General features: G+C 36.2%; 1 protein-coding gene across 1 annotated transcript in view; it reads right to left on the reverse strand.

Moving 5' to 3' along the window:
• SPAG16 (sperm associated antigen 16) overlaps window positions 1-21,823 on the reverse strand; it is a 989,423-nt gene that overhangs the window by 472,023 nt on the left and 495,577 nt on the right. The window contains exon 12 of the mRNA XM_061148815.1: window positions 8,698-8,883. Within this exon, the coding sequence (XP_061004798.1) occupies window positions 8,698-8,883 (186 nt within the window). The remainder of the gene's footprint in view (window positions 1-8,697; window positions 8,884-21,823) is intronic.

The raw sequence follows: 21,823 nt of genomic DNA on the forward strand, positions 1-21,823 counted from the left end.
AACACACACAATAACTATATTTAACTCATTAGGTATCATTAATTTTTAAATGTCTGAGTCATGGGCCAAATCAGAAGGGATGACTTTTCTAGCAGATGGAATCCTGCTAGAGGCAATGCTTCCCACAGGATCCATTCTAGGTTAAGAAGGAACTGAATGAAGGCCAGACCAAGGAACAAACTTTTCATGTTCCCTGACTAATGAAGATCTGGTTCACTCCCTACACAGGACACACACCACTAACAAGTTCTGCTCTCACGGATACATGATAGAATTTTGTACAAACTCATGCTAGATACTATGAAGAAACAATATTTAACATTTCTATGAAAAAATGTTTCTAGTGTTTTATTTAACAGAACAAATTCAATTTCATTATCTAAATAGGAAGTATTTCCCATTTAAGCAACACTGTGTATATAAGAAAGTGTTTTAGTTCTACCTAGACTTTTATGGGAGGGATTGGGGGCAGGGGGAGAAGGGGACGACAGAGGAAGAGATGGCTGGATGGCATCACCAACTCGATGGGCATGAGTTTGAGTAAGCTCCAGGAGTTGGTGACGGACAGGCAGGCCTAGTGTGCTGCGACTCATGGGGTCGCAAAGAGTTGGATACGACTGAGCAACTGAACTGAACTGAAACTTTTATGACTTTCTATTTTTATATCAAACAGTTTACATCTTTTGATTTGATGTACTTGGGCATTCAATTTATTTCAATAACAACTGAATCAAATCTTAAGAGTTTTCTTTAAATAAAACCCATTTCCACCAATTCTAAAACAATGTTTCAGAGGCATGGTAATAGTTTTTTGCTGTCTCAAATAAATGGTTTTGAAACAAATTAGGGTTTGGAATCATAGAGAAAGAATAAGTAAATCAGTCAGTAAATAAATAAATAAACAACTTTGATTAGGGGCTTCCCAGGTGGCTTAGATGATAAATAATCCGCCAGCAATGCAGGAGACCTGGGTTCAATTCCTGGGTCAGGAAATTGTCCCCTTGAGAAGGAAATGGCAACCCACTCCAGTATTCTTGCCTGGAGAATTCCATGGAGAGTGGAGCCTGGCAGGGTACAGTTCATGGGGTCACAAAGAGTCGGAAACGACTAAGTGACTAACACTTTCACACTCTGATTAGATGATATTTAGAATATTTGAGATAGTAAAATATTTACAGTAGTCTAAAATTAAGAGCTGAACATCTGAATACACTGCTTTAATACTAGCATATGTATATACATCAACATTCAGATATACACAAATGTGCATAAGTGTACTATATATATGATATGATCAAACCTTAAATATAAAACTGTGTGATTTTTTTAACCCATGTGTACTATGCCCATATATCTTTTAACATATATGGATGAAAAAATACAGCAAACTCTTTTCATTATAACTGAGGAGGATGAAGTTTCATTTATTGACCAGATTCATTTGGGAGGGAGTGGAGAAGCAGGGCTGCATCTTTGATATGTCAAAGTGTTTGCTTTGATTGATGCTAATACAGTAATGAAAGTTGGCTTAAAGCTCAACATTCAGAAAACTAAGATTATGGCATCTGGTCCCATCACTTCATGGGAAATGGATGGGGAAACAGTGGTTGACTTTATTTTGGGGGGCTCCAAAATCACTGCAGATGGTGACTGCAGCCATGAAATTAAAAGACGCTTGCTCCTTGGAAGGAAAGTTATGACCAACCTAGATAGCATATTAAAAAGCAGAGACATTACATTGCCAACAAAGGTCCGTCTAGTCAAGGCTACGGTTTTTCCAGTGGTCATGTATGGATGTGAGAGTTAGACTGTGAAGAAAGCTGAGTGCCGAAAAAATGATGCTTTTGAACTGTGGTGTTGGAGAAGACTCTTGAGAGTCCCTTGGACTGCAAGGAGATCCAATCAGTCCATCCTAAAAGAGATCAGTCCTTGGTGTTCATTGGAGGGATGGATGCCGAAGCTGAAACTCCAGTATTTTGGCCACCTCATGCGAAGAGTAGACTCGTTGGAAAAGACCCTGATGCTGGGATGGATTGGGGGCAGGAGGAGAAGGGGACAACAGAGGATGAGATGGCTCGATGGCATCACCGACTCGATGGACATGAGTTTGAGTGAACTCTGGGAGTTGGTGATGGACAGGGAGGCCTGGCGTTCTGCAATTCATGGGGTTGCAAAGAGTCGGACACGACTGAGTGACTGACTGAACTGAACTGAAAAAAGTAATAATGGAGCATGTTTTAAAACACCTATATTCACTGCTATTAGAACACCTTTAGTTTCATCTACATGCATCTGAATTGTTTCTAATATATGGTTCAGTTAGTGAAATAACATAGAGAAAGTATGCCTTATTTAGTGAAAATTAGATACAGATTATATAATTCATCTACATGAAATAGTTTGTTTTATAAATGCAAAGAGCTAAGTGTTAAATTCTTAATGTTATCTCTTTTATTGGCCAAGTCTCTATATACTGATGTAAAAGAATGCTCACATCAAGCTTTTTGCAGTAGACACTGATGCTTGAAGCATTCTTCACGCATACACAAAAAGCCAACACTGGTTGTGAGACAGCTTCTTTATATTCAATCAATGCTTAACTTGCTAAATGAAACCTAGAACTTAAGCCTTAATATACTTTTCTTCATAAGTAGATATTTCTTTGATAGTGCTTATTAATTATGCACTGTTTTAGAGGGAGCATGACAGTGAAAATAATATGCTATTTTCTTTTTCTTATTTATGGACTTATTTATGTATTTATATTCAATAATACTTAGCTATCACTCAAAGTATGTATTTCAAGAGGGAATCATTCATTTGAATATAAATGAAAATCCAAGAGGTAATAACTGATTTCTTATCTGTGGAACAGGATAAATTGATCACAAGAGGTCAATTTTAGAATGTCACCATTTCCTTTAATGTAACCTAATTATGTTTCAAGTACTGCTTTAGCAATCTATTAACATATACCTTGGGTTCCTTCACAAGTATAAGGCGGCAAGCTGGGAGGTTTTATAATGCAAGACAGGTATTAATGTACCAATAATACATGCCCTTGAATCTCAATATTCTCCTTACATTATTATGCTTTAAAACCATTAATGTTGTACAATATGTACTTCATCTCTAATATAGTCAACTTGGCATATGTATCATAAAGAACAGGATGCATATTATTAATAAAATACAAACACTAAACTCCATTTTGTAACTTATTTGGTGCTATCTCATCATTATTAATTTTTAAAGAAATAAATTTCTCCCAATTTAGAGTTCACATCGGCACATTATTTGACCAAAAAATTAACAGTACATGCTATTAAAAGAAGATAATTTATCATATGAGAATCTTAGTATTTCACATTTCCTTTTTCTTAAATTTAACTGTTTCCTTTATATAAATCATTCTGTTTCTCTCATCCAGCCTGGGGGCTATATTGCTCAACGGGTTTTTCAATTAAGAAGGAAGCAATGCAGGTGGGCAGGAAGGAACATTAAATTCTTGTCGGTTAGGCATCACCTGTTAGATGAACAAGACAACTTCCCTCAATCTACAGCATTTTCTAGAATGCCAGCTGATGAATCTGGCTGGAAAAGCCTTTTATAAAGTTCACATTAGTGCTCTAGTATAACGAGAATGTGCTTTACACCCATCAGGTGTCTCAATATGTAACAGATGATTTGTTTTCTCTTTCTCGCATGACTCATAATGTCTCAGCAATTTCTAGTGACTTTATCTTCCAAATCTATTCTTATTTCTCTCACTGTTTCCATCATAGGCTCAAACCTGATTTATTTTTCTCTCTTAAACATAATCATGAAGTCATCTGAACCAATACCCTTAGATATAAGGGCAGCAGATTTATTTCCCATTGTTTAGGGTCCAGAAGTTGAATTTTACAAAGCAATCTGTTTCCTTCCATCCCTGTTACAAACCACTCTACTCTAGCCTGTGCAATATTGTTTTCTTTTCTTTTTTTTTTTTTTATTAGTTGGAGGCTAATTACTTCACAACATTTCAGTGGGTTTTGTCATACATTGACATGAATCAGCCATGGAGTTACATGTATTCCCCATCCCGATCCCCCCTCCCACCTCCCTCTCCACCCGATTCCTCTGGGTCTTCCCAGTGCACCAGGCCCGAGCACTTGTCTCATGCATCCCACCTGGGCTGGTGATCTGTTTCACCATAGATAATATACATGCTGTTCTTTCAAAACATCCCACCCTCACCTTCTCCCACAGAGTTCAAAAGTCTGTTCTGTACTTCTGTGTCTCTTTTTCTGTTTTGCATATAGGGTTATCGTTACCATCTTTCTAAATTCCATATATATGTGTTAGTATGCTGTAATGCTCTTTATCTTTCTGGCTTACTTCACTCTGTATAATGGGCTCCAGTTTCATCCATCTCATTAGAACTGATTCAAATGAATTCTTTTTAACGGCTGAGTAATATTCCATGGTGTATATGTACCACAGCTTCCTTATCCATTCGTCTGCTGATGGGCATCTAGGTTGCTTCCATGTCCTGGCTATTAGAAACAGTGCTGTGATGAACATTGGGGTACACATGTCTCTTTCAGATCTACAATGGGGCAGCTACACCCAGTAACATTCTGCTTGCTTCAAATCCTTTCCTTTTAAGCTACAACTAAGTACAGGCATGTGGTCTGAGTTCCAAACATCAGAGATATAGTGTCATGTAGACAGTCAAATACCCAACTATCTTGGGAAGAAAAGCACCCAGGACCAATCAGAATTTCTTCTCTGATATTATGAATTGAAGATGTACTGCATATTTTCTGTTATAAAACTGTTGCATTTTTTTAATTATTTGTAATCTCACTGAGGGCAGTAATGGAGTCTTAGGATCTTCTAATGTCTAAAATATAGTCCTACACTGGTAATTCATTTCATGAATGTTTAATGGTAACCTCATGCTTTAAAGAAACACAATTTTTATAGTCAACTGAGACATTCTCTGATTTTCCTATCTAATATTCATCACTTTAAGATTCATGTAGAATAACACAATAATGAATCATCATTTGAATGTGGATGGAAGCAAAGAAAGCACTTTCTTCATGTGTATATATTGATTTTCCCTTTATCATTTATGCAACACAACTGCCATGTGTCAAGCATTCTCCATTTAAGATACAGTGGGGTGTGTGTGTGTGTGTGTGTGTGTGTGTGTTCGTTCAAGGGCACATGTATGCTTTAAGACTGATTTTTAAAGCATATGTATGAAAATTAAGTTAGTAATAAATGACTACAAAATAAAACATAAATTTCTACTTTTTATAAGCGATCATTCAAAAGATCATTGAATTGCTACTTTTAGTTGTTCATAGAAACTTTGTAGAGTGTGTGTCCAGACTAAGAATGACAGGGTACTATTGTTCAGAGATTCTTATTAGTATTTGGTTAACAGGGATCTTGATCTGGATTTTTTACATTAATTATGATTTCCAGGGATACAACTTTCTGGTGAGGAGATAATTAGATGGTCTTAGCAGGTAATATCTAATTCAGAAAGAGTTGCAGGAAAAGGAATGACATACCAACTAACAGATGAATTCAAGACTGAGCCAGGGTTTCAAAGGAAAGGGCAGGCTGTGAATGTAAGGATATTTTCTAAAGTCTTTCCTGGTGAACCATGGAGTCTATCAATATTTTTTAATTAAAAACTATGCGGCATCACTATAAGAGTATACGACCCAGCACAGCACAGCTTCTACCATCATCATCTTACCAAAGCAAATCACCTCTATCCTTAAAGTCACTAAGCCGTTAACAATGACCTACAAAATTTTAAGCAAGACACTAGTTTTAGACATATTTACACAGTATGGATCCATGAGCAATCATAAATTACAGTTCAGGGCTCTGATTACAGCGCTGAAAAATCTATCAATAGCCACCAAAGAAACAATCAGTCTCTCCCTTATTTGTCAATATTTATCCACTGTCTCAGCTTCAAAACTGGTATAAATTCTTTGTCTTTGATGATGAAGGTGAGCTCTTGACATTGATGGGAAATTTGAAATGCAAATAATTTTTGGCATCAATCAGTAGCAATTTTGATCTGCTATATCAACATCTACTGAGTCTACTGGAAGACAGTATTTGGATATCAGGGTCGTGGAGAAAAGCTGTCAAAGTGTCTGAAATCATTCTCAGTAGAGATGAGTCCACTGGCAGTCACTTTATTGTTGTTCTCACCTTAATACAGTTTGATTTAAGCACTCTGAGTGATTAATACATTTAAAGATACATTTTAGAATTGACTGCAGTCTTTCATAAACACTTTCGACTAAGCCAAAAGTAATAAAAAATTAAAATTAGAGAACAGCATTAAAATTTTACCTATATAAGATGAGTAAGTCCTAGTGATCTAATGTACAACACAATACCTATGGGTAAGAGTAATGTTAGGATAGTTAAAATTTTGCTAACAGGTTAGTTATTATATTAAGTGCTCTTATAAAAATAATAATAATAAAGAGGGCAGGAGGAAACTTTTAGAGGCAAGAGATACATTTATGCATTGATTGTAATGGTTTCACAGGTATATATTTCAAACTCATCATGTGGTTTATGCTAAATATGCAAGCTTTCTGTATGTCAATCATACTTCACAATAAATTGGTTTTAAAAAGTCCAGTAATCTATTATAATAATATTTATGAAATATGCCTGCATAACATAGAAACATAATACAATTAAGAATTACATGGCTGATTATCCCAGATAACCAAATGGTATGCACATGACTATTAAAATATATCTTAAACTGTCAGTACTTTACAAAGAAAGTAAGTAAAAGTATTAGTTGCTCAGTCATGTCCAATTCTTTGTGACCCCATGGACTGTAGCCCACCAGGCCCCTCTGTCCATGGAATTCTCCAGAAATAGGTTTCAAGCCTATTATTTAGAGCTATGCTTTCTCATGCAGAATATGTCAAACGTCATTTAGCTATATCTTTGTAACTCAAGTGGATTATGCTATTTATGCATCAATGCCCAGTAACTGTCAAAATCAGATGGGAGACCGAACTTGCACTTAACATTTTAACAACAAGAATTTAATATAAGGGATTGTTAACTGTGCATCAAGTTGTTAGCTAGATAATTATAAAGGGAAAATAAGAACATGAAGGTATCATGGAAAAAGCCCTGAACGAAAGAGCTACCACTTTTAGGACTGAATGCACAAAGGGATTGAGGTGGAATTATTATAACCTTGGTGGGGCCACCACAGACCTGAGACTGCTGGTATTGATATCCCTCATCTTGGAAAGAGGCCAGGCAGATCTGGGAACACAGACCTCTGAGAAGGGGGCAACTGTCTGCTGGAGTTAATGTCTTTGATGGATGGCATGATACAGCTATGTCTGCAAACACTGGAAAAACTGTCAACTGGATTCAGCTGCTGTGATGTTGCTGAGGTAAAGAACTGCTGGGGTGATGCTCATTGAAACTGCAAGTCCAGAATAAGCCCTCAGGAAGGAGAGAGGGAGAAGAAGCCCCCCACCCCCCGCCCGCCCACCTCTAGCCTTGTGGTCTCCCACAAACAGCCACTATTACCAAAGCCCAATACAGTCAGTTGGCAAGGTTAAATGTCGCTTGCAAAGTCCAGCTCCAGCCTCACAAAAAAGATAGAGAAGGGTAGGTCTGGTGCAGAGATAAAATAGCATAAAAATTGGCACATGGTCTTAAGAGATAATCAAACTACAAACAGAACAGAGCAGACCCTTTCAAGAAATCCTCCTAGAAATCCTGTTGATCTTTTTGTGAGCACCTTACTTTCTCTGTCTTCTAAATATATTATCCATAATTCAAGGAAGAATGAGGAAAGTTTGTTCAAAGTACTGGTTTGACCCGTGACTCCCAAAACAATAGTGCTGACCTTCAAGATGAGTTCATCTTTATCTTACAAAAGAATTACAATGGCTCAGTGATAATTTGTTACATAAATTTTGAGGAGTCACTATTACTTATATTTGTAATCTGGACATTAATTAAAATATTAAAGTGATCAGAAATCTGACTGATGATATATAATTACTTAGTTAGCTGAGGCAATCAAGGTATTTGATACTAGCTTTTTAAAATCTTATTTGTATACATAATAGGGTGGAACAATTATCCAAAAATACATGGATGACAGGTATTTTGATAGCAAAAAATAGGTCTGTCTTTAATTAAGATCAAACCATATAGTATTGTATAGGACTTGGTATACAATAAATTGTATTCATTCCTACAATTTGTGAATTGCTAAGAAGCATTTAAATTGGAAATGCTGTATCAAAATTAAGTGTAAAGCCCATAACTATTTCTGTCATCTTCATGTCTATTAAATTGTTGGTTTGATAATTCTGACAGACAGCAGACTGGTGGAGAGGAGAACTAAAAACCTAACTCTAAAAGAAGTATTTGTTTCTATCTTGCTTAAAACAAACAGCTTTCCAATGAAGCAATTCTAATCTGATTACACAGGCTTGGTCTTGAACCTATATTTAGAAAGAACTCATTATATATCAGCAGAAATTAATGGAGTTACAAATGGATGTCACAGAGACTAATTCTATAATTTTATGAATTAACAGATTTTCTTTAATTTCCCACTGAGAGAAATTATATTTATCAACACAGAGTGTTAATATTATTCAAAATACTTCTTACCTATTAACATCCCAGATTTTGCTAGTTGTATCCAGTGAGGAAGAAGCCACAAAATCACCACAGGAGTGCCACGTGCAGGACCATACAGCGTGGGTATGTCCCTCGAAGGTCAAAATGCAATTACCTTTAGACAGGTCCCATAACTTAACTGTAGTATCACCACTTGAAGTAGCCAACTTGTTGCCACTATATGCAAGAACATGAAAAGGTAATTTGTGATAAAAATCAATTTACAGTTCATTTATTTTTATAAATGGTTGTTATCTTCTGTGAATAACTTATGTGCATTTATCTGAGTTATTTTTATTATTATTTTATTTGAATCTACACAATTTGATACTTCCCCATATGGTTTAGTGAAGTATCAAATTGTGTACATTTAAATAAGACCTTGATGCTGGGAAAGACTGAAGGCAGGAGTAGAAGGGGATGACACAGGATGAATTGGTTGGATGGCATCAGTGACTCAATTGACATGAGTTTGAGTAAACCCCAGGAGTTGGTGATGGACAGCAAGGCCTGGCGTGCTGCAGTCCATGGGGTTGCAAAGAGTCAGACATGACTGAGCAACTGAAATGAACTGAACAATATGATTTAGTAATTCAAATTGATGAAACTGCTGTTGCATACTTTCTATATTAATTATTCCATAGTTTTTCAGATTAATTTACTAAATTGGTACTCTTTTAAAGCACATGTTGGTTTCAAGGACTATGTTACACTCTGTGGATGATACAGCCTCAGGACGATGAAATTTTAGACAATTTCAAAAATGTAAATCAATATACAATGCCAGTCAGCATTGTTTATGTTTGTATTAATTAAATGCTATAAGAGAGTGGTTTGGATAATGAAGGAAGATGTGAATCAGAAATGAGGGGGCTATGGAGCTACATCTTGAGAGATGAAAGACTTTGAAGAGCTGGGTGGTTAAGAATGAGTCACTGGGTTTTCCATTTGAGTTATCAGTAGACATTAAAAAAATTCAGAGGCTTTTAAGTGGTAGATACAAAAAAAAAGATTAAGAAATAAGTGGGTGGCAGAGATGTCAGCAGAGACATCTAGGTTTCTTTTGGCAAAATATCAACTGCTAGAACATTTCATGCCCATCATCTTCTCCATATCCTTCAGCACTGCGTGCTCCTTGTATATGTTCTCTCAGTAACTTCTCTCTCACTGAATATAACGAATTGCTTATTTGCCTCCTTCCCTTTGTTCTTGATGGGGAATTGCTCCCTCTCTCTGTTCTGATAGCATTAAGCATTATGGTTAACCAACTGAAGTGCTCATTAAATGCTTTCAAAAAGAATAAATATATGAATGAACGAAGTGATGCTACAAATGAAGAGTTGACCAAAATTTCTAGGACAGGAAACTGCACTTAGATCAAGATAAGTGTTTTGCTTGCTTGCTTTTATTTGTTTATTTTTATGCTGAGAGAACTAAACTTTTATATGCAGATGAGTAACAACCACTAGAGAAGACTTAAAGATGCTGCCAGAAAGGAGGATTAGAGAGTAAAAACATTCTCAATAAAGTCATAAAAGGATATTTATTTGTACTAACAGAAGTACTCTGTAAGTGTAGTCCTTTACTGATAGGTAGATACTAAAACCTGTCCTTTCTTTTTCAGCTCTTGTTTATTTGTACATGTTTGCCATTAAAATTTTTACTTTCTAAATATTAAAAAATAAACAATATATGGTTGTCTAAAGATAACTCATTATAACATCACACCGGGTTATAGATTCAAAATTTGAATCTGGGTGAACATTAGAGGGGAATACATATATTCAGTCCATGTCAGTTTATAAGTTAAGAAATAAGGATGTCAGAAAAAAAAAAAAACATTTTCCTAATAAAAATCTCAGAAGAGAATGATACAAAATGTAATACAAACAACATTCAAAGAAAAAAGGTAATCAATTTACAGAAACTAGAAATTTAAGATGTAGAACCAGAGATCCAGGGGGAAAAAATGTATACCACGCGGAATAAACAATGTAAACAAAAAGCAATCTTCACCTAGTTAACTTTTAGCCAACTGTAAAGCACTACAGGCAACAACAATAATTATAAGAATAAGAAAATCAAGTCATTTACTTATATAGTGCTTAACATGTGGTATAGGGCTTCCCTGGAAGCGCAGCTTGTAAAAAATAATCCACTTCAATGCAGGAGACTCTGATTTGATTCCTGGGTCAGGAAGATCCACTGGAGAAGGGATAGGCCACCCACTCGAGTATTCTTGGGCTTCTCTGGTGGTAAAGAATTAAAAGGGAACAGCTACCTACTCCAGTATTCTGGCCTGGAGAATTCCATGGAGAGAAGAGCCTGGTAGGCTACAGTTCATGGGACTGCAGAGTCCAACTTGACTGAGTGACTATCACTTAACATGTGCTAGAAACTCTATTGAGTACATTATATGTATATTTGATCCTCACTAACAGTTTGAGCAACTTAATTATCTTCGAAACAAACTTGACAGTCCCTATTTAAATAAATAAAATGATAAAATGTTTCACTCCTAGCAAGGTTTTTAAACTAAATTATATGAAATACTAAATGTATCTTAACTGATAAAAATGATAATTGCTAGAACCACAGAAATAAAAGTGACCAGTATAAAACAGTATAGACATAACAGAAGCAGAAGTTATTAAGAAGTGGCAAGAATACACAAAAGAACTATACAAAAATTATCTTAATGACCTGGATAATCACGATGGTGTGATCGACTCACCTAGAACCAGACATCCTGGAGTTCGAAGTCAAGTGGGCCAGAGAAAGCATTACTACAAACAAAGCTAGTAGAGGTGATGGAATTTCTGCTGAGCTATTTCAAATCCTAAAGATGATGCTGTGAAAGTGCTGCACTCAATATGCCAGCAAAATTGTAAAACTCAACAGTGGCCACAGGACTGGAATAGGTCAGTTTTCATTACTATCCCAAAGAAAGTGAAGTCACTAAATTGTGTCCAACTCTTTGCGACCCCTTAGATTGTAACCTACCAGGCTCCTCTGTCCATGGAATTTTCCAGGCAAGAGTACTAGAGTGGGTTGCCATTTCCTTCTCCAGGGGATCTTCCCAACCCGGGGATCGAACCCAGGTCTCCCTCATCACAGGCAGGCGCTTTACCCTCTGAACCACCAGGGAAGCCACCAATCCCAAAGAAGGTCAGTGCCAAAGAATGATCAAACTACTGCACCACTGCACTCATCTCACATGTTAGCACAATCCCCAAGCTAGCTTTCAACAACACATGTGCCAGGAACTTCCAGATGTTCAATCTGGATTTAGAAAAGGCAGAGGAACCAGAGATCAAATTACCAACATCCGTTGGATAATAGAAAAACAAGAGAATTCCAGAAAAACATCTATTAGTTTCACTGACTACGTGAAAGCTATTGACTCTATGGATCACAATAAACTGCAGAAAATCCTTAAAGAGAGGGGAAAACCAGACCACTTACCTGCCTCCTGAGAAACCTGTATGCAGCTCAAGAAGCAAGTTAGAACTAGACATGGAACAACGGACTGGTTCAAAATTGGGAAAGGATTACAGCAAGGTTGTACATTGCTGCCATGCTTATTTAACTTACATGCATCATGCAAAATGCCAGGCTGTATGAAGCACAAACTGGAACCAAGATAGCCAGGAGAAATATGAATAACCTCAGATATGCAGATGACACCACTCTTATGGCAGAAAGTGAAGAACTAAAGAGCCTCTTGGTGAAGGCGAAAGAGGAGAGTGAAAACCTGGCTTAAAACTCAACATTCAAAAAACAAAGATCAAGGCATCTGGTCCTACCACTTCATGGCAAACAGATGGGAAGCAATGGAAATCATGACTTTATTTTCTTGGGCTCCAAAATCACTGTGGATGGTGACTGCTGCCATGAAACTAAAAGACACTTGCTCCTTCGAAGAAAAGCTATGACCAACCTAGAGAGCATATTAAAAAGCAGAGACATTACTTTTCCAATAAAGGTTAATATAGTCAAAGCTATGGTTTTTCCAGTAGTCATGTACGGATGTGAGAGTTGGACCATAAAGAAGGCTGAGCACCAATAACTGATGCTTCTGAGCTGTGGTATTGGAGAAGACTTCAGTCCATAGCGTCACAAAGAGTTGGACATGACTGAGCGACTTCACTTTGGCTATAAGGAGATCAAACCAGTCAATCCTAAAGGAAATGAGTCCTGAATATTCACTGGAAGGACTGATGCTGACGCTGAAGCTCCAATACTTGGCCACCTGATGCGAAGAGCTGACTCACTGGAAAAGACCCTGATGCTGGGAAAGACTGAAGGAAGGAGCAGAAGGGATGACAGAGGATGAGATGGTTGGATGGCATCACCAACTCAATGGACATGAGCTTGAGCAAATTCTGGGAGATAGTGAGGGACAGGGAAGCCTGGTATGTTGCAGTTCATGGAGTCACAAAGTGTTGGAGACAACTGACTGAACTATAACTGTCAAAGTGAAAGATTTATACACCTCTCTCAATTTATTTTCTAATTTAAAATACTGATAAAGATATGGAATATTTAATGAATAAAAATATAACCTTAATGGCCATGTATAAAATCCTTCACCAAATAACCAGTGATCATATACTTTTCTCAAGTATATATATGGAACATTTATAAAAACAGATAATATAGAAAGCCATAAAGCAAGTCTTTAACATATTTTTTACCACAGATGTTATATTTTATCATCATAATACAACTGTTATAAATAAGTAACAAAATCATAGTTTTTAAATCCTGTATATTTGTGAATTTTAAAACAACTTTAAATTAACTTAAATATCCAAGAACTAATAATAGTGGATATTTTAAAATAATTAGAACTAAATGAAAACAACATATTAAAACTTTGAGGTGAGATCAAAATGGAATTTCAAAGTCATCTTAATTTCTTTACCTCCTAATAATAAAAAGAAGACAGTCTCAAAATTGTTCTGCTAAGCATGAGACATTAAGTTCAGAAAAAATATACTATCAACTCTTATAACGAAAGATCAACATAGACCAAAGTGGTTCTTTGGAAAAAAAAAGAGTTTAAATATATCTCTGCTGAGACTGGGAAAAAAAAAGTCTCTCAAGATGATAAACTATTAACCAATAACATAAAGAGACATTATAAATGTATAAAGTAGTTTCATTCTTTTCATTTTTCTTGGAAATTATTTTTCATAACAAATGTTATATAAATATGATATTTTGCAACTTATGAACACTCTACAAATAAATCATATCAAATCTGGTTGGGCCAAGCTAATTTACACTTTCCAAATAGTAAGCACAAAGCATCATTAATTTTCTAAACTCTTAATCTTTTCTGTAATTGCTTTACTCCTTATTTTTACATATTCTTTATTCAAACTGACTTTTCAGACTTTAGCACGTAACTGCAGAAATATTTTGTTACTGTCAAAAATGACTTCAGTTTTCAAAAATAAATATATTATACTTTCCAGATTGATGCTAATTACCTGTTTTTAATAAAACATAATAACATGTTTCATGAGAGAGGTGTGGAGCAGAAAGAAATTAATGCCTTTTGTGTTACAAAATAGGAAGTGAAGGGTACAGAAGCAAGAAGACGTGATCAGTTTCTCATCTTGGCTCTGCTAGGTGATCTCTGTGACTTTGGACAGGCCACTTAACATTTCCATTTAACACTTGGAAATTCATTGTCTTTACTTGGAAATATGGCGATGGGTTCTACTCAATATAAAGTGCTGTTTTGAAGATCAAATAAAAGAATTTTTATAACAACACATTTTAAATTCCAGGTATTTTTCAAACCTAATATTTTTTTAAAAGATTCTCTTATGATCTGTAGTTCAGTTTTATGTGAAATTGTTTATCAACATTTCCATAAACAGCAGAATGAGATACAATCACCACCATCAACCTGTAGTCTCCTCCACCTGTGCCTATCTACTCACTAGGAGTATGTGAATTTGTAAAATGACCATCAGTCACAATGTTCTCAGTTACCATAGGACATGCACATATTACTTTATGTAGCAGAATAACATACAACCAAAATCTAATTAAGGAGAAGGAAATGGCAATCCACTCCAGTATTCTTGCCTGGAAAAGTCCATGGATAGAGGAGCCTGGAGGGCTGTAGTTCATGGGGTCACAAAGAGTCGGACACAACTGAGTGACTAAGCATAAGCACAAAATCTAATTAAATTAAAATAGTTTCTCCTCCTGTGTTTTTATGGGTAAAAGATCTAATTTTGGTTTTACTGAGCTCATAAAATGATGATATTAGAAAAACTCGCTGTTAGAATTCAGATTACCTAAAACATTGTCATATTTGAGACACATTTAGTGTTCCCAGTTTGAGAGAATCCTCCAGACTTTAAAAGGTAAAAGAGCTTAGGAATCCTTTAACACAAATTACTGTAAACTCTTTAACTTATACACAGATACAGGGCTGCTTGGCTGCATTAGGGCTGAGGACACCGTGAAAGAGCAAAGACGTGTGTACATGTCCACACAGAGAACAGTCTTGGTTGGTTTTCTAAAGTAAAGGGTGCCCATGTTCAAATGTTCTTGTCTTCACTTTCAGGTGATACACTCTTATTTGTGGAGAAATCTGGAGTCAACCAACCATCACAAATGGAACCCAGAAGACAGCACTGTGTGCAGATATTAGAGACTCCAGCAGAAGCAGAGAGGCAGGGATGAGCATTCAGGAAAGAATTAGGCTTTCCCTGCCTGGCTGTAAAACTCCTCCCCTTCTTGGGTAGTAGCTTGCCTGGAGCTCCAGGTTAACCTGTCAGTTGAGAAACTTCAATGGGACCTTCAGCTCAGCCTTTCACAGGAATGGCAAGACACTGCCAAGTGAACTCCCCAGCACCTGTCACACAGTGTCGACAGGATACACTACTTGGGTAAATGCATGAAAGATACACATATTAAGGAAGGAGATAGTTCATTTGGAAATACGTCTCTGTTAATAGAAGCATGGCCTGTATCATTTAGAGCTGTATGTTTGAACAAGTTTACATAGAGCAAGACATCTTGGTGCAGAGGAAAGAAAAACACAGAATTAAAAAAAGGAGAAATACAAATCTATTGCTCAATAGGCTATGTTATACACTATAGTATCCTAGACTCTTAATATGGACCCAGTGTTGAATTGTCATTCAGGCTTTTATAGCAGGAGTTATTGCACTGCTGCTGAACAGCTTGAGGTGATTTCTTTCATTAACAATGAAAATCCCATGGCTGACTAGGTCTAACTTCTGTTGATTGCTAGAATACTTGGGCCCAAAGTTGAAGCACTCTTAGCAATTAAATAAAAGAACACTATATTACAGCTTTATTTATGAATGAATTCCATGTTGCCAACCTTTAACAGAAAGAATTCAATATAGATTACATGTATTTTATGCACCAACTTGACCCTAGGCTTCACCTTATTTTACTTATTCTAAGTCACCCTTCTGAGAAATCTTTATGCAGGTCAAGAAGCAACAGTTAGAACTGGACATGGAACAACAGACTGGTTCCAAATCAGGAAGGGAGTACATCAAAACTGTATATAGTCACCCTGCTTATTCAATTTATATGCAGAGTATATCATGCAAAATGCTGGGCTGGATGAAGCACAGGCTGGAATCAAAATTGCTGGCAGAAATACCAATAACCTCAGATATGCAGGTAATACCACCCTTATGGCAGAAAGTGAAGAAGAACTAAAGAGCCTCTTGATGAAAGTGAAAGAGGAGAGTGAAAAATCTGACTTAAAACTCAACATTCACAAAACTAAGATCATGGCATCTGATCCCATCACTTCATGGCAAGTAGATGGGGAAACAGTGGAAACAGTGAGAGCCTTTATTTTGGGGGGGTGGGGGCTCCAAAATCACTGCAGATGGTGACTGCAGCCATGAAGTTAAAAGACACTTGTTCCTTGGAAAAAAATTTATGACCAACCTAGCCAGCATATTAAAATGCAGAGACATTACTTTGCCAACAAAATTGCACCTAGTCAAAACTATGGTTTTTCCAGTAGTCATGTATGGATGTGAGAGTTGGACCATAAAGAAAGTTAAGTGTCGAAGAATTGATGCTTTTGAACTGTGGTGTTACAGAAGACGCTTGAGAGTCCCTTGGACTGCAAGGAGATCCAACCAATCTATCCTAAAGAAAATCAGTCCTGAATATTCATTGGAAGGACTGATGCTGAAGCTGAAATTCCAATACTTCGGCCACCTGATGCAAAGAACTGACTCATTTGAAAAGACCCTAATGCTGGGAAAGATTGAAGGCAGAAGGAGAAGGGGACGACAGAGGATGAGATGGTTGGACGGCATCACTGACTCAATGAGCATGAGTTTGAGTAAACTCCGGCAGCTGGTGATGGACAGGGAGGCCTGGTGTGCTGCAGTCCATGGGGTCGCAAAGAGGAGGACACAGCTGAGTGACTGAACTGAACTGAACTATGTGCTTAGGATCTAAAATGATTGAAATAAGCTTTGCCCTCAAGAAGCTCATGGTCTAATAGTTTACACAAATGTATAGCCAATTAATTATAATATTGTCACAAATATTTTAATAGATATTATACAGGTTACAGTGACAGAACAGAGAAGGGCATAATCAATTTTCTAGGCTTGGAAGATACTCATGAAGGCTTTAAAAATGGAAACATCTGAACAATATCTCTATGTATAAGTATATGTCCACAAAGTGAAAAAAAAAAAAAAAGAAAAAAGGATGAGTGTTAAGCATGTGGAAACTGTAGAATATTCAGAGATTAGATATTTTGCTTTCAAGAAGATAAGAGTAATGGAAAAATTAGTTTAAATATATAAAAAATAGTCATAAAAGACCTTGCCTTCACCCCAAATGGTTTCCCTGGTGGCTCAGATGGTAAGGAATCTGCCTGAAATGCAGGAGACCTGGGTTCAATGCCTGGGTCAGGAAAACCCCTTGAAGAAGGGAATAGCTACCCTCTCCAGTTTTCTTTCTTTCTTTCTTTCTTTTTTTTTTTTTTTAACACCCCTGTATTCTTGCCTGGGAAATTCCACGGGCAGAGGAGGTTGGGGGTTGCTATCTGTGGGGTTGCAAAGATTCAGACGTAACTGAGCAACTTACATTCACTTTAACACAGTACTAAAGTGTTTTAATTTGTAGGCTATGAAGAAAAATGAAAGCATTTTAAGAAGAGTTGAAAAAGTAATCAGATACTAATCTTGGGATGCTAACTCTGGAAACATAACAAGGACCAAATTGTTAGAAGAGCAGAAAAGATGTTAGAGAATTGATAGTGATTTCTAGTAGAGACTGGCACTTGCTTATTGAACTTAATTATTCTGAGATCTATGCTTTGTGTAATTACATCTTTACCCAATTTCGGTAAATGATTCTCAAGGTAAAGTCCAACACTTGTATTGTCCACATAGGTAAAGGATTGTTCCATGTCTAAATTGTAATAATTAAGGATATTTCATTTTTCCAGTGGAAAGTCTCTATGTGATGATGCTGTTCCCAACCTTACCTTCTTCTGACCTCTGATCTGAGTCAGTAAAAATCCAGAATTGCAGAATTTTTTAATGTATTCTTTTGTGACTTTCAGGAGTGCATGGTAACCAAAATATGCAGTGTGATGCTGAGTTCAAGTCTTAGGAGGATTAATTTGGCAAAAATATTCAAGGTCAACAGAATGAGGACACATATTTTATCACCTGAGGCCAATGACTGTGAAATGAAATACTTTCTCAGCAGCCTCTGCTTTGGCACCCAGAGTTGTTGCACAAAACTGCAATAAGATAAGAAGTTTAGTGAAGAGGATTGCTTTCGACAAACTTGTGAAAATTCTAAATGAAACTGGGATAATATTTTCCAAACAATTATTCACCATGTCTAGTTTGGAAAGTACAATTAGAAAAGGATTTCCCTTGTATGTCTGGAAAGGAACATTCAATTTTGGAATGAGGTTTTCTCACAATCCACAAGTGCCAAAGCCACACTGACTGATATCCTTACAATGAATACAAATGAGCACGATACTTCTATGGTTCCAAAAGATGCAATGAAAAAATAAGATGTTTTCCATAAATGGCAGTGTTATAAGAACAATTAAGATAGCTTCAAAACTACTCTGGTGAAAGCAAATCTGTGTATCATGGAATTCTAGAATGTCAAATCCAGAAGTGTCCTTAAATCCATCAAATCCGGTCATACACCCTTCATTTTCATTATTTCTACTAATCTCATATAATTTTATTGCCCAGGCTCCATTTAAAACTTCTGAACACAAGAAACCCAGTTTATTTGGTTTTGAGCAGCTCTGTTAGAAAATCTTCTTCCACCTTCATTAAAATCAGTAATAATCTCTGACATCATTCAGAATTCAAATAATCCTGCTTTCACTCAATCGCCTTCAGAGTAGAGGAGAAAAGCTATCATGCCCTAGGATGTCAGTCGATTCACTCTCATCTCTCAGATATTCTCCATGCCACCTCCACTTTAGAGATAAGCAAGGATTCAAGAAGTTGTACATCTACTCCACCTTGACTCATAACTGGTCTACTTCTGTTGAACAGGGCATACAGTTCCATTATTTTATTCCAATCTTGTATCCTATCATTTCAAATGCTGGTAATAAATTTAAATGCATGTATATTTCCACATAATTAAAATATGAGCTTCACTTTGCTTATTTTCTATTCCTTAAGGCATCAGGTACTCTTTCTTATTCTTTTATTAATTACTTCTTATGTTTCATGTACACATTGCTATTTTTCCTTTCCATGACAGTTTTATTTTTAATAACCAGGTTTACATTTGGGTTGAAGTTCTCTTGATAATAACAGTTTGTTTCAGGATAAACAAAGCTGTTTCTAATATTCTGGGCTATGGTGTATTTCTACCTGGGAAGCCAGTTGAGCATTTCAGTTTATAAAGCCATTTTTCATAAACCCAAACTCCATTAACTTAATCATATATAAGTCCAGCTGTTCACCAGTCTTGTCCCTTGCTCCCTGAAAGTGTGATAAGAGAAACAACTAACAATAACCACACATATATCCCCAAATTTTCTAATCTCCTGTCAAAGATTTTGTAACCCCTACAATGTTTTACTGGTCTTTCCATGAGTGCCATCTGGTCCCACCATAAAATCAGGGGTATGGATTCAGGGAACAGAGACATGATCTCAGCAAATTCTCCATCATATTTCTCATAAACTCTGGAAAAAAAAGCACAGATTTCACCTGAATTTTCTGTCTTCACAGATCAAGTATTCCCCCAGGGCTGTACCATTTACCAAGGAATTAACAACCAGCAGGACAGAAATTAATTCACTTTCTGTGTGAATTCTGCACCTCAAATTTTACAAGTATAACTAAATTAGATCCTTTAGGTGTACTAAATTTCATACTCAGTAGCTTTTAATTGTCCTGGAAATAAGTGAAACTAGAATATTAACAGAAGCTAGACTCTTAGTTTCTAATCATATCTTTGCCATTCAAGAGCTTGGCTGCTTATAAAACTCTTTCTAGAGACTACTGTTCTCATTCATAAAAGGAAGAAATGATACCTTTCTACTGTGATTTCCTAGTACAGATTAAACTAAGGATGTTTTCCAAAATGTAATCCACAAAGCAGCTGTGAGTTGAAGTAAAATCTGTGGATCTCTTCTATAATAGTCTTGAAGGACCTGTCACTTGCATGGAGCACACTGCTTTAAAAAAACAATAATATTTTAAAAAGTAACTCAGGGACAGATAATGTATTGTTTATTAGAAGGATACTGCTCTTCTTGCTATCTTCCAGGAAGTCAATTTTTTCTTGCAGAAAAGATGAGGCTTTTGTGAGCAGAGTAACTGTGAATCCCCACTGTGCAACCACTCCATGTAAGGACTAAATTACTGGCTGTGGAACAGTTTGCTAGAGCAGAAGCTGGAATTAAAAATTAGATGTATATCATTTGAATATACAGATAAGCACAGAGCAATGAGCTCATTGACTGGGAGTGACCCACTAGAGCTAAGTACAAGCTTTAGCCTGAGACTCACAACAGACAGTGTGACTCTAGGAGGGTGAACTCTCTAGAAAATAAAATACTATAATGCTAAAAGCTTAAGGAAATACATGTGGATGTAGAAACAGAAAGAAAGCTGAAAAGTCTTAGAGATAAAATAATTGGGTGTGGAGAAAGTGATGAGGAAGTCTGGCAAACTACTGCAAGATTCAAAGTAGACTGTGAAAACAGAGTGGGCAAAAGAAGCAGCACTAGAATCAAATGATTATTATTATTGTGTATCTATTGATGGGACAGTGGTGCCCAAATTTGAGTGGAAAGCATATCCAAACATTCTTCAATGTTAATGTACTGTTCATTATACCAAATTGTACAGAACTGTATTATTTTTTATTTCTTTAAATAACAGCTAAAACAATTCTAAATGTTTCATCTAAAGTTGAAGAAATATGCAGCCACTATGGAAAACAGTATGTTTGTTCCTCAAAAAACTAAAGGTAGAGTTACCATGTGATCCAGCAATCCCACTCCTGGGCACATATTCAGACAAAACTATAACTCAAAAAAATTCATGCACCTCTATGTTTGCAAAGAGTTGGACACGACTGAGTGACTGAACTGAACTGATTTCTATGCTCATAGCAGCACTATTCACAATAGCCAAGACATAGAAATAAGGTCACAAAGAGTCGGAGATGACTGAGCGACTCAACTGACCTGATACATAAAATTACATTTACAGAAATAAAAATTAAACTATAAGAAAATATCAACAATTAAAAATTAATTATAGTATATCACAATTCAGTAATACCCTGAAGAAAACATGATTTAAAAATATACAGGACACCCCCCCAAAAAAATAAATACTAAGGCATAAATCTAACAAAATGTTTATAAGATCTGTATGAGGAAAACTTCAAAATTCTGATGAATGAATCAAAGAACTAAGTAAATGGAAAAATACTCCACGTTTAGGGACAGGATGACACAGTATTGTCAGGTTTTCCCAACTTATCTATAGATTCAATGAGATTACAATCAATATCCCAGCAAATTATTCTGTGGATATTGACAAGTTGATTCTAAAGCATACGG

The sequence above is a fragment of the Dama dama genome, chromosome 8, assembly GCF_033118175.1.
Source record: "Dama dama isolate Ldn47 chromosome 8, ASM3311817v1, whole genome shotgun sequence".
Classification (NCBI taxonomy): Eukaryota; Metazoa; Chordata; class Mammalia; order Artiodactyla; family Cervidae; genus Dama; species Dama dama.